This window comes from Colletotrichum acutatum (genome assembly GCF_030867785.1).
Source record: "Colletotrichum acutatum strain CBS 112980 chromosome Unknown BDZ83scaffold_24, whole genome shotgun sequence".
Lineage (NCBI taxonomy): Eukaryota > Fungi > Ascomycota > Sordariomycetes > Glomerellales > Glomerellaceae > Colletotrichum > Colletotrichum acutatum.
Genome location: NW_026849018.1, coordinates 238879 through 251363, shown reverse-complemented (window position 1 = coordinate 251363; position 12485 = coordinate 238879). Strand labels below are relative to the sequence as shown.

General features: G+C 58.7%; 4 protein-coding genes across 4 annotated transcripts; 1 reads left to right on the top strand and 3 right to left on the bottom strand.

Moving 5' to 3' along the window:
* Nucleotides 1-41: 41 nt before the first annotated feature.
* Nucleotides 42-2183, bottom strand: BDZ83DRAFT_572333 (hsp70-like protein; the record flags this gene model as incomplete). The annotated part of the gene is made up of 3 exons (XM_060504492.1): nt 42-1837; nt 1895-2093; nt 2157-2183. The coding sequence occupies 3 exons, from the start codon at nt 2181-2183 to the stop codon at nt 42-44; spliced, it is 2022 nt and encodes a 673-aa protein (XP_060367516.1).
* A 1568-nt stretch (nt 2184-3751) lies between these two features.
* BDZ83DRAFT_205575 (uncharacterized protein) lies at nt 3752-6676 on the top strand. The gene is made up of 4 exons (XM_060501674.1): nt 3752-4077; nt 4128-4196; nt 4255-6360; nt 6406-6676. The coding sequence occupies exons 1-4, from the start codon at nt 4055-4057 to the stop codon at nt 6488-6490; spliced, it is 2283 nt and encodes a 760-aa protein (XP_060367515.1). The 5' UTR covers nt 3752-4054; the 3' UTR covers nt 6491-6676.
* A 186-nt stretch (nt 6677-6862) lies between these two features.
* On the bottom strand, nt 6863-8190 carry BDZ83DRAFT_572579 (FAD dependent oxidoreductase; the record flags this gene model as incomplete). Its single annotated transcript, XM_060504526.1, has 2 exons — nt 6863-7996; nt 8092-8190. 2 exons carry the CDS (start codon nt 8188-8190, stop codon nt 6863-6865), a joined length of 1233 nt encoding a protein of 410 aa, XP_060367514.1.
* A 389-nt stretch (nt 8191-8579) lies between these two features.
* Nucleotides 8580-12104, bottom strand: BDZ83DRAFT_572442 (putative serine esterase-domain-containing protein; the record flags this gene model as incomplete). The annotated part of the gene is made up of 1 exon (XM_060504507.1): nt 8580-12104. The coding sequence occupies one exon, from the start codon at nt 12102-12104 to the stop codon at nt 8580-8582; it is 3525 nt and encodes a 1174-aa protein (XP_060367513.1).
* Nucleotides 12105-12485: the final 381 nt, after the last annotated feature.

Below are 12485 nucleotides of genomic sequence, written 5' to 3'. Positions count from 1 at the left end.
GGTAAGAACTGAGATGCAAAAGAAACGAAGAATCAAACCATTTAAGGCTTCTTCTCTTCCTTGTTCTCGGCGTTGGCGTCCTGAGCGGGCTGCTCGCCAGACTCGGCGCGGGCCTTGTGCATCTTGTCAAAGAGGTTAAGGGAGGCGACCTGGAGCTCGTCGGTCTTCTCCTTGATCTCGGCAGCAGTGGCGTTGCCCTCGCCAGCCAAGCTCTTGGAGACGAACTCGCGGAGGGAGGCAATCTTCTCACGGATGCCGTCGGCCTCGGTCTTGTCGAGCTTCTCGGCGTACTCGTTGAGAGCGCGCTCGGTGTCGTTCAGGACAGAGTCGGCGCGATTGGCGGCCTCAATGGCACCCTTGCGCTCCTTGTCGGCCTCGGCGTACTTCTCAGAGTCGTTGACCATCTGCTCAATCTCCGAGTCGGACAGACCGGAGCCGGAGGCAATGGTGATGGACTGGTCCTTGTTGGTGGACTTGTCCTTGGCACCGACGTGGACGATGGAGTCGGCGTCAATGTCGAAGGTGACCTCAATCTGGGGAACACCACGGTGGGCAGGGGGGATGCCGACCAGCTGGAAGTTGCCGAGGAGCTTGTTGTCACGGACGAGCTCACGCTCACCCTGGTAGACCTTGATCTCGACAGCGGTCTGGAAGTCGGCAGCGGTGGAGAAGGTCTGGGACTTCTTGGTGGGGATGGTGGTGTTGCGGTTGATGAGACGGGTGAAGACACCGCCCAGGGTCTCAATACCGAGGGAGAGGGGAGTAACGTCGAGGAGTAGAAGGTCCTTGACCTCACCAGAGAGAACGGCACCCTGGATGGCGGCACCGATGGCGACGGCCTCATCAGGGTTGACGGACTTGGCGGGGTCACGGCCGAAGATGCTCTTGACAGACTCGGAAACCTTGGGCATGCGAGTCATACCACCAACGAGGATGACCTCCTGGATGTCCTTGGCCTGAAGGTTGGCGTCCTTGAGGGCCTTGCGGACGGGGTCGATGGTGCGGGTAATGAGGGGGTCCATCATCTTCTCGAGCTGAGCGCGAGTGAGCTTCTGGTTGATGTGCTTGGGGCCGGAAGCGTCGGCAGTGATGAAGGGCAGGTTGATGTCGGTCTGGAGGGAGGAAGAAAGCTCAATCTTGGCCTTCTCGGCGGCCTCACGGATACGCTGGATGGCCATGCGGTCGTTGGACAGGTCAATGTTGGAGTCCTTCTTAAACTGCTGGACGAGGTGGCGGACGAGGTGGATGTCAAAGTCCTCACCACCCAAGTGGGTGTCACCGTTGGTAGACTTGACCTCGAAGACGCCGTTCTGGATCTCGAGGACGGAGATATCGAAAGTACCACCGCCAAGATCGTAGACGGCGACAACGCGGTCCTCCTCCTTCTCAAGACCGTAGGCAAGGGCGGCGGCAGTGGGCTCGTTGACGACACGGAGGACGTTGAGACCGGCAATCTGACCGGCGTCCTTGGTGGCCTGACGCTGGGAGTCGTTGAAGTAGGCAGGAACGGTGACGACGGCGTTCTTGACGGGCTTGGAGAGGTAGGCCTCGGCAGTCTCCTTCATCTTGTTGAGGACGAATCCACCAATCTGCGAGGGAGAGTACTTCTGGTCGCGAGCCGACACCCAGGCGTCGCCGTTGGTGTGCTGGACGATCTTGTAGGGAACCTCCTTGATGTCACGCTGGACCTCAGCGTCGGTGAACTTGCGACCGATGAGACGCTTGGTGGCGAAGAGGGTGTTCTCGGGGTTGACGACGGCCTGGCGCTTGGCGGCGACACCGACGAGACGCTCACCATCCTGAGCAAAGGCGACCACGGACGGCGTTGTGCGAGCACCTATTGATGACTGTTAGCTTGGTTGCGAATAGATGATACAATGCAGGTCTTGCTCACCCTCAGCGTTCTCGATAATCTTGGGAACCTTGCCCTCCATGATGGCGACGGCAGAGTTGGTGGTACCGAGATCGATACCGATCACGGCGCCGGTGACCTTGCCATCAGATGATGTTGACTCGTAGCGAGCAAACTTTGAGGCAAAGGGCTGGCGAGCGAAGCCGGCTGAGCGGGCGACGGAGCTGGTAGCTCTGGGAAGCTATTGCGCGTTAGCAAAAAACTCTGATAGGTCGCGACAGGTGTCACTGGGGAGCCGACGTACAGCTCTTGAGAAGCGTGCAGACATCATCTTGCCTGATTGTGTGTGGGTATAACAAAAGGGGATGGAGGAAAAAGAAGATGGCGCGCGGAAAGGAATGGAAAAGCGGTTATTATAGAGTACACAGTGGATGAATTGGGGGGAGGGAGGAGGTGGATGAGGATGCGAGGAAATGATGATGGCAAGGAGAGATCGAAATTTTTTGACCCGAAAAATGATGCGCGCCCCCGGTCATAGAAGCCGACCGAATCCCGCAAGGCCGGAACCCCGGCATCGGTTATTCCGAGCTGTAGGCGCTCCACTGCCAGAAATTTGGGGCTTTCGAGGTCCTCAGCAGTGGGGGCGCGGCCGCACGTGACGAATGAATGGCAGCCACTGCGCTAGAGCAAAGGGATCGCCCGGCCATTGCAGGTAATGGACGTGACGTGGCGCTAGTAAACGTATCACCGGCCAGGGACGGAGCTAGGGGGAGCTCGGCTGGAAATTTTTTGACCTGGAGACTGAGCTCTTTGCCGTGGAGGCACTGACGCGTTGATGTTGCTCGATTCATCCCCTGGCACGCAGACTTTTTTGCGCCTCCATCTTGCATGCCAGTGTCTTTGGGCGGTTCAGCCAACTCATGGTTTTCACGATTGAACTTTCTCAGACACGAATTGCAGACCGTCGTGCTACCGGCAAGCTGTTCCAGGCTGCTCAGGAGTGCGACTTCTGCTCTGCAAAGCTGGGGAGGTCCACCGGCAGCGCGGAAAGGACACCCGATCCAGCAGGCCCCGACGGCTGCGCTTCCGCTCCCGAAAAGTGGACCCCGGTGGTGGGTCTGGATACCCCGAGGTCGGATCAAGACCTGGCGCAACACAGCTTCCGGTTGTCTCTTCTCGGGTGTATCTCAACGTGTCAGTCAAAGTCCTCGGGCCCTGCTCGTATGGGTATTGCCTCCCACTTTCATCCGATGTGGCTCTCGGGTACTCTGACCGCACACTGAATTGGAGCATTCACAAGCCGGAGAATCAGCAGAACTTCAAAATGATTGGCGGCGGTGCTTTGGCGTCGGTTGGGGATTCCGAAACCACAACATGGTTGACTTGGGCTTCTTTGTATGGGCTGGCCCATCGTGAAATACTTGGTTCAAGAAAGCAGCTCCTGGACTGTATTCAATTTGAGATGGGAAGTGGCGATTGGTGGATGAGACTGTACGGATGTTTGCCGACTTTGATGGAGAAGAAAAGCCAATCTTACCATAGGTTGCGGTCGCATCGAGGTGGTTTGATGCGAATTACTTGGGTTCACCAAAGTGCCCCAGTAAAGCACTAGAAAACCCAGTCAAAATGGCGTCTTTTAGCTAAGAGAATTAACCAACAATTGGATTGGACGTCTGTCTAGACCCCGGACTACCTGCTAATAAGGTACTTGTCTAGTATCTTGCCTAAGGTGCCTAGGTGAGGTAGAAGACTCTAAGAGGTAAGCAAAGTGCCTCGTTGGGTAAGCAGCAGCCCAAGCTCCCGTCCCGAGGCACAGGCCCAGGGTACGTGCTGCAGAGGTACTCCCTGGTCGCCTCTTCACCCACTCCACGGGTAGCTTACCACTGTATTCGTAGGCAGAGCGCCAGCCAACCAGGACGAAGGCGAAAAGCAGAACGGGCCCCTCCTGCCATACACGGACGTCATGCGGGAAGTTGCCTCTCGTCTCGCGCAATTCACATCGCATCGTCCCCAAACATCCGACACCCCGAATCATCCCACGGCTTCATCGGTCGCTGTGTATTCACCGCCCTGTCGTCACTGTCATCGCTCAGCACGCGGGTGAGATTGATTGCACTGGCGACTCTGCTCCGATACGCGTGCCTCGGCACCTACATGTTTACTTTCCGACGGACGAACCCTCTGGCCACTCCATAAGCCATCATGGCTGTGAAAGATGGCGTCTCGTATGTTTTTCAATACAAGTGTTTCGACCATGCTGAACTGACTGCTGCAGATACTATCCGACAAACGACTTGATCTCCAAGAAGCCGCGGAAACACTACCGCATCCCTGTCCGATCTCAGTGCGTCTCCGTCGTCTACTTCCACGCGCGCACCACATCGAGTACTGACTTCGTGTAGACACTGGCAGCTACGATCGCTCATCAGCGCCGAGAAACGGAACCTAGTCTACTTCCCCGGGGGCGCCGGCAGCAACCATGTCCAGCGGCTCAACACCACGACCAAGGAGTGCGAGACGGTCAAGTTCCTCTCCTTTTCGCCGCGATGTCTAGTCGCTGAGAACGGCTGGGTGTGTTGCGGAGGAGAGACGGGCGAGTTTACGGCGATACAGATGGACAGCACTAGCGACGACGATAACAACCTCGATTTGCAACTCAACTTGGAACCCGACGCGAGGTTACCCCTCGGTATGGGCACCGACTCCGAATCCCCTCGACCGCAAGATACCGTCTTTGGACTCCTCAGCCAATCGCGGCGGCTGAATATGAGTAGCAGGCTCGACAAGAGCGTGATTGCCAAGAGCCAAAAGCTCGCGCGCGACCGCGTCAACTGCATCACCATGTGGTTTCCACCAGCAGCCGGCCCCATGCATCACGGAGCCTACACAGAGTCCGCCGCCGTGCTGGCAAACAATGACAAGACGGTCGTCCTGGTCGGCTTGCGCGACTTTGATAACCAGGACAAGGTCGAGCCTCTGGATATAGTGACGTATCCCGACTATGTCAATCGAGCCATCATCTCGCCCGATGGTCGCCTCTTGTGCGCAATCCTCGACGACCCTTACTTATACATTCACCATCGCACCGAGGCGCCAATCGATGAGAACGGCCCGTTCCGGAACGACGACAAGGTGGAGTACCGCTGGGAGCTGTGTGGCAAGATTTTGCTCAAGAGCCAGCGTCGAGATGACAGCTCAGATAGTAGAGGAAGTTTCGCGGCATGTTTTTCCAACACGGGGGCATATCTTGCTGTCGGGACCCAGTACGGCACCATTTCAGTGTTTGACGTTGCGAGCCTGACTGACCCGGACGTTGCCGACCCACTGCTGACGTCCTTTACGTCGTCACGGCCGATGGCGGGGTCGGGCGCGGTCCGCGACATGGCTTTTTGCCCTGGACCGTATGACCTCCTGGCTTGGACCGAAGACCGCGGTCACGTTGGTATCGCAGATCTCAGGAGCGGGTTTGTGCAACGTCAAATCCTGGACATCAGCGCCACCGACGAGTACGACCAAATCCCCGTCCTGGATCGTGCCACGATTGACCCGCGGCTACTGGAGGGTCGCGGCGAACCGAACGATACTCTGTCGTCCATCCTGCCAGAGGCCAGCGAAAGTCGGCGGCGGCGACTCGACGGTGCAGGGCGTCAGCACCTAGCACTCACGCCTGACGAGACGCGGGTGCTTGAGGCTCTGCAGGAGGACCGTCGACGGAGAGAGCAGAGGGACCGAATCGCAGCGCGAATGGCCGAGCAGACGTCTCAGCAATCATCGCCGCAGTTCTTTGGCGGCATGCCTCCCATGGGTGGGAGAGGTGCCCGTATCGACCCCGAAACAATGGCACGCCCACGGCTGAATACGCAGTGGGACATTCAAGCGCAGAGGGCACAGAGAATCGCGGCGCGCCGGGGTCTGGACCATGAGGCGGGCGAACCCAGTAATGACTCGAATCAAAATGTGTCCAGGGCTATTGGAGACCTCCTAGGCAACATTCGTGACTCGAGAGAGCGGGCGCAGGAACGCATACGTACGGCTCAGCGTCTCATTCTGCAGTCCAACTCGGGCCGGGACAGCATGATGGACTTGCAGTCCAGCTCTGATCGAGACCTCGGTCTGGCGGCTCCTCACCCACCGCGACGTCCGGCAAGCACACACCCGAGTGAAGCGTTGGCGACGACACAACGTGGGGGGTCAAGCGGTCTGCGCAGTCTGACACCGGCAGGCAGCGGCTGGGCAGACCTGGAAGCGCTCTACACCATGTCGTTTGAGAGCAACATCCAGGATCTCCGGCAAGCCGTCCAGGACCGCAATAGGGAAATCCTGCCGCTCCTCAACAGCGTCAACATGCGTGAGATGGAGCGCGACCACGACCTGCTGCGGCAAGTAGAGCGCAACCAATTCCTGCGCCGACGGGCCGAGCAGCGAATGGCCGAGCATGGCGTTCACGAAGCACCTCCCGAGCCCGACAACACGGCAGGGATCTCGTGGAGCGAGGATGGCAGAGTCTTGTGAGTTGTCTTTTGACGTGATACGGAGTAAAGCTAACCGATTAGGTACGTTGGTGCGGAAAACGGCATCTACGAGTTCCACGTCGACGTTCAAGGCCGCAAGTTCCAGCCCAGCTTGACGTTGCGGTAGTATGAAGTCTAACGTATCCTTTGCCGGCGTTTGGAATGGTTGGATTGACTGTACAGCCGAAAATGACACAGCTGCCCCGGGGGTAACGGCGTCGCGGAGTTTTGCATGATTTATGATTTGGGGAGGGACGACATCTACACACGCATTCTCTATGAAAAGTCTGCAGCGTCATTTTGGTGTTTACTGTAACATGCGGTAGGACCGTGTGTAATGCGCTCTGGTCCGGGTATTGGTTTCTTTCCGTGTGTAATACATGGCCTCGCAGAGCATAGGATATTGTAGCGTTTCGGTTTGGATCTGCGTCGGAGACACAGAATGAACAGCCATATCACACTTTGCCTACTACGTCCACGACATCGCGCCATCGTGCCATCACCCGTAAATAATCTCATCCACCCGCTCCGCAATCGCCAAACAGCTCGTCAGGCCGGGACTCTCGATGCCCAGCAGGTTCACCCACCCCTCGTACCCGTCCTCATTGCGGACGATAAAGTCGTGGAACCCGCTGCCGTCGGCAACGGCCTGCTTCCGCCCCAGCTTGGGCCGTATCCCCGCGTAATCCGGCACCAGCGCACCGGCATCGAGACCGGGTAAGTACTTTTTAATCGCCTCCACGGCCTCGGGCAGCCGCGCGGAGTTGACGGCCAGGTTGTCGGGCGAATCGACCCACTCCACGTCCGGCCCGAAGCGCACCCGGCCCGCGAGGTCGAGCGTCAGGTGCGTTCCCAGTCCGCCGGCGCCGGGTTCGGGGGCCGGGTAGATGAGTCTCTTTACTTTGGGGGCGGGTTTGCTGCCGCCAGAGTAGGAGAAGTAGTTTCCCTTTGCGTAAAACATTTCCCTCCGTTGGGACGGGGGCACAATCATGTTGTGCACGTCCACTGCGCCTAACCCGGCAGCGTTGACGAGGACCTCCGCCGTGACGGCGCTCGTCTCCCCCGTCGACGGATCGCGCACGCTGACCTCCCACCCCTGGCTTCCTTTCTCTCCCAGGGGACGCACGCCCACAACGTGGGAATTCAAGGCGACGACGCCCCCCGCATCCTCGAATAACCCGTTCAACGCGACCATCAGCCCATGTGAATCAACGATCCCCGTCGTCGGACTCTCCAGCACGCCAGCGAGCGCCCGTACCTCGGGTTCCTCCCTCCTCGCCTCCTCCTCGCCTACCCACCTCACAGGGACGCCAATTTCGTTCGTACAGAAATCATGCACGCGCTGCAGCGCCTCCCGCTGGACATCGTTCTGCGCGACGATCCATTTGCCAGTATTGGCGTGCCCGACGTGATGCTTCGCGCAAAAGTCATACAAGAGGTGTTTCCCGCGGACGCAGAGGGCCGTTTTGAGGGTGTTTGGCGGGTAGTATATCCCCGCGTGGATGACCTCGCTGTTGCGGGAGGACGTTTCGGTCCCGACGGCGGTGTGGCGTTCCAATAACAAGGTTGTGGTGTCTGGGCGGGTTGCGAGGCGGTGGGATGTTGCGAGGCCTACTGCGCCGCCGCCGATGACCTGGGTGTGTTAGTGTTTTGGTGTTTTGGTGTTTGAAATTGGGTGATGTGAGGTTGAGATGTCGGGAAACGTTGAGATAGGTTCGGGAAACTCACTATGTGGGTGAAGTCGGCGGTTCTCACGGAAGAGGTTGAGAAACCTCTACGAGAAATCCGTGCGGCTCCATTGAGGAGTCTTAATGACGGCGGTCTCATTGACATGATTAATAAGTATGTTTGATTTCTCGTAGCTCGAGAGTTTGGGACCGAGTTTGTAAGTGAGAAGATGTTTGTAAGTGAGTTTCCACTCTCCGATGACGCAAGCGGGATGTTGCAAGGATCCCAGCTCCTATCTACTGATAGCCGGATACATGTCTCTCAGTGACCTCTGAGTGGGTAGCCATGTACCCTACTAGTGCGTCGCAACGACACCGCAGTGTTGCCCGACAGTTGATACTACACTCAACACACCCACGATATCTGCCGCCTCATCCAGTAATGTCTCATGGTCATACAAGTCATCAAAACGTGATCTCATCGATTAAAAGCATGTATGTAATGTAGGTATTTCTCATGTGCACACCACCGCTCTTCGCCTCCCCTCATCAATCGACGCCGCTGTCAATGCTCTTGACATCGTCGCTCTTGACGGCTTCTGTCTTGACGTCAGCCTCGATACCGGCTTTGGCATCAGCTTGAGCATCAGCCTTGGTATCGGCCTTGATATCGGCCTTGTCGCCAGCCTTGATCGGGGACTTGACAGCCTCAACAGCCTCAACAGCATCGATATCACCCTTGACAGCTTTACCATCAGCCTGAGTCTCCGGCTTGGGCGACGTCTTGCGGCTCGATCCCCCCCTTCCCACAATCTTCTCCGTCCAATTCCACCCACCCAGAGGCGTCGACGACCGGTTACCCCCCTCCTTATCCTTGAACTCCGCCACCACAGGACTCTTGACGCTCGCCGTCGTCGCCGTCGTCTCACTATCATCGCTGTCATCCGCCCAGTCTCGATCGCTCCACGTCATCGAGTCAACCCTCTCGGGCCGCTGCGGCCTCGTCGCCCGCGTGATCCTAGGTGGGCTGGCCGACGAGCTGCGTGAGGACGAGCGCCGTTTCGGTGGCGCCTGCATATCCGGCACCCGGTCTGCGGCTTCCCGCTGCGAATTGGGAGAGAGCATGCCCGCAATCGGCCTCTCGTCGGATCCGTCGCCGCCCGTCGACCCGACACCGCTGTCCCTGACCTCGTCGCCGTACTGATTCGGCGCTTGTCCCATGTCCAGCGCAAGCTCGCCGGACCCCTCGTCCTCGTCGCGCGTTCTCGCCGTGGCAGAGTCGCTAAAGTGTGCGTCGACCAGGTGCTTCACAACAGGCCAGCCGTAGGCGTTGGCAAACATCCTACGCACGATGATGTTGTTGTGCGCGTCGGGTTCCAGCTTCACCAACACCTTGCGCCACGCCAGACCGCGGTGGTAGGCCCGGGCAATCTTCTCCTCGACCCGCATCTGCGACCCGTCAATCTCTTCGTCGGGGCCTTTGTCGGGGTTCGTGTTGATCGTGTCGTCGTAGTCCCGCGTGGAATCCATCGTACCCTCGTGCGAGAAGCGCTGCGACGGGTGTGGCGACGAGTCCGTGCTGGTCCTCGAACCGCCGGACCCCGTCGAGGCAGCCCTTCGGAACGTGCTTCTCCGAGACGCCAGCGATCCGGCGGGCTTCTTCTTCAGCGGGGGAGGCGGTATGTCACTCGGGTGGTACACGCGGTCATGGAAGATTGCTCTGGGCCGCTTGGAGGGATCAATGATGTACTCCGTCGTCGGGATCTTGGGGTTGATCAGGTCGTGCGCAGACTCGAAGAAACTCGTCCTCGGCGGCGCGACGTGTTGTTGGTCCCGCTCCAGCTCGTGGCCCGCCGTGACCTTTGTGCCCGAGGACTGCGGGATCTCGTCAAAGTTGATCGTCTGGCTGCGCTTGTAAATCTTGGTTTGCTTGTTGGACAAGCTGGGCGTCTTGGATTGTGTCTTGGCCTGCGTCTGCTCGCTGCCTTTGAACAGGGAGAAGAAGCCGGCAAAGGGGCCGCTGTTTGTATCCTTGGCGCCCTCGGGGCCGCTCTCGTTGAACGGTGTGGGCACCGACCGCAGACTTGCTCGGTCATCTTCGACCATGGCATTCTGCGGTGGCTGCGGTACTTCAACAGCATCCGTCGGTGCCGTAGGCGTGATATTCCCAGAGTGGTCGTCCGACACATCTCCCTCGTCCGGTGGCAGAAATGCGCTAGATCTCCTCGGTGTCGGTGCCAAACTGCCGCCTGTCAACTCAGCCCAGCCGGCCCCAACCAACGTCTCAACCAAGCCAGCCTCTCGCCGCGCCTTTTCCACGCGTCCCAGTCCTTGCCAATCCAGGAACAAGAGACAACTCGTCCTCAGCGGCACGATGCCGTCGTTGACCACGTTGGAGTAGACAGTGCGGTTGCGGAACTTCTTGAGCGCCGTATGCGCAGGGCCCGTCGGTAGAATCCGCAGCAAAGGTTTCGACTCGGGCTGCACTTCGCCCATGACCCTCTTGTGTGCGCTCTCGCCCAGGTTGCTGACAATGGCTCCCCACCCGCTCCTCGCAATGGTGGGCGCTCGCCATGTGAGACCGAGGTCCTGACCCGTCCTGCCGACCAGGCCAAAATCGAGGGCGAACTTGACGTACAGAGGGTTCTCGTTGCTGAGGCCGAGAAAGGGCGTGGCGAGGGCGACAAAGTTGATTGGTTTGATAATGGTGAAGAATTCGGGCGAGTGTTTTTGTATGTATGCAACGGCGTATGTCTGAATCAGGCCCCCAAGGGAATGTCCAATGAAACTGATGCTGGTAATCTTGAACGGACGCTTCTCGTCCGACTCCTTTTCGTGTATCGTGCTGTGCTTGTGGGCCGCCTTGCTGCTGTCTGAATCTGGCTTGTTGAAGACGGCAGAGACGGCGGACTCTGCGTGTCCCTTCTTTGAGGGCAGGAATGGCTGGTCGGGGTACGACATGGACAGGATGTACCTAGCCAGTCTCTTACCCAAGTACTTGATACCCCTTTCGGTCTTTGTCGCGTTGCCCGAGAAGCCACGCACAATGACCTCTTCGTCGTCCCCGTCGTCTTCTGCAGGGCTATCATCTTGGGCCTTGTTATCTCCCTTGTCCGTCTTGTCGGCGCGCTCCTTGGCACGCCGGACCTTGGCATCAATCTTTGCTTGTGCTACCGTCTGGTCAATGCTCTCTTTGAGGTATAGCATATCCGCGCCCAGGTTGCTGTGCAGGCCATGGGTGAGGACCACCAGGTGCACTTTCTTCTGCTTGATTTCGGGCTTTTCGTCAGTCTGCCTGTCCTGGGAGACGACGCTCTCTACGGGCTGGTCCTTTTTCGCGCGGCTCTTGAGGCGGTCAATGTTGAGGTCATCCCAGCCCGGAAGCCTCGGGGTATTCCACAACGCGGCCGTGTCCTCGACCTTGAGCCGTATCGCCTTGGAGAAGACGCCCTTCGGCTGCGCCGGATGATGGCCGTCCTTGGCGCCCACGCTCTGCTGGTGGTCGGCGACCTTGCCGGGCTGCGGGACCTGCGCCTGGCCGCCGATGACGGGTAGCGACGAGCTGAGGTTGAGCGACTTGGCATCTCTCGCAACGGTCACCTCGTACCCGACTGCGGCCGAGGTGGAGAAGATGACCTGCGACGACACCTCGACGATCCACGAGGCGCACTCGGTCTCGGTTTCCCCGGGTGCCCCGGATGCCCCCCCGCCGCCGCCGCCGCCGAAGTGTGCGCCACCTCCGGTACCCGCGCTCTGCCTTATGTGTTCCGGCACGACCAGCTCGCACTCCCACGAGCCGCCGGCCTTGAGCATAGGTTCGAATTCGGGCACGCCATAGCGGCGCGGGTTCGCAAACTTGACGTTGGGGTCGAAGTTGGACGGATAGGCGGCGGCGCCCAGCGTGTAGGGACCGTGGACGAAGGCGGCGCGCAGGGCAATGGCCGAGGTGTTGCGGACGCGCAGATAGAGGCGCTCGGGGGAGGGCAGGATTCGGTCCTGGGAGGGCGTGTAGGTGACGGTGTAGCGGACGACCTCTCCGATCTTGACGCTCCCGACCTGGTATACGAGGAGCATTGTGCCGGGGGGTGGGGGAGGTTGTCTACTTTCGGTTTGTTGTCGACGCCGTCATGTCTAGGTGATTCGGATCGGGGAGAGGGAGGAGATTCGACGAGAAGTTATGGTTGAAGAAGCTGAGAATCGCACGGTTTAGAGCTCGGGATGTTTTACTACGTGCTGAAGCCGGAATCGCGTGAATCGTCTTGCATTCGGAGGCAAGGGTTGAGGAAAATTCGAGAGGGCATGTGAGGTGTAGCCCGAGGTAGGAGGATTCGGAGTGACAAAGTACGAATACGTGCGTTCGTACTCAAGGTAGTGGAGGGTGTACTTTGTAGGCTTTGCAGACTTCGTAGGTGAGTGTAGGTAAGATGGGGAAAGGAGAAAGACGATGGGGGAGAA

What these genes read in the sequence shown, in the direction of transcription:
- BDZ83DRAFT_205575 (XM_060501674.1), top strand. Translation starts at nt 4,055, where the DNA reads ATGGCTGTGAAAGATGGCGTCTC. An exon ending in GCTGTGAAAGATGGCGTCTC is followed by an intron (nt 4,078 to 4,127) that starts GTATGTTTTTCA and finishes TGACTGCTGCAG; the next exon opens with ATACTATCCGACAAACGACT. An exon ending in CGCATCCCTGTCCGATCTCA is followed by an intron (nt 4,197 to 4,254) that starts GTGCGTCTCCGT and finishes GACTTCGTGTAG; the next exon opens with ACACTGGCAGCTACGATCGC.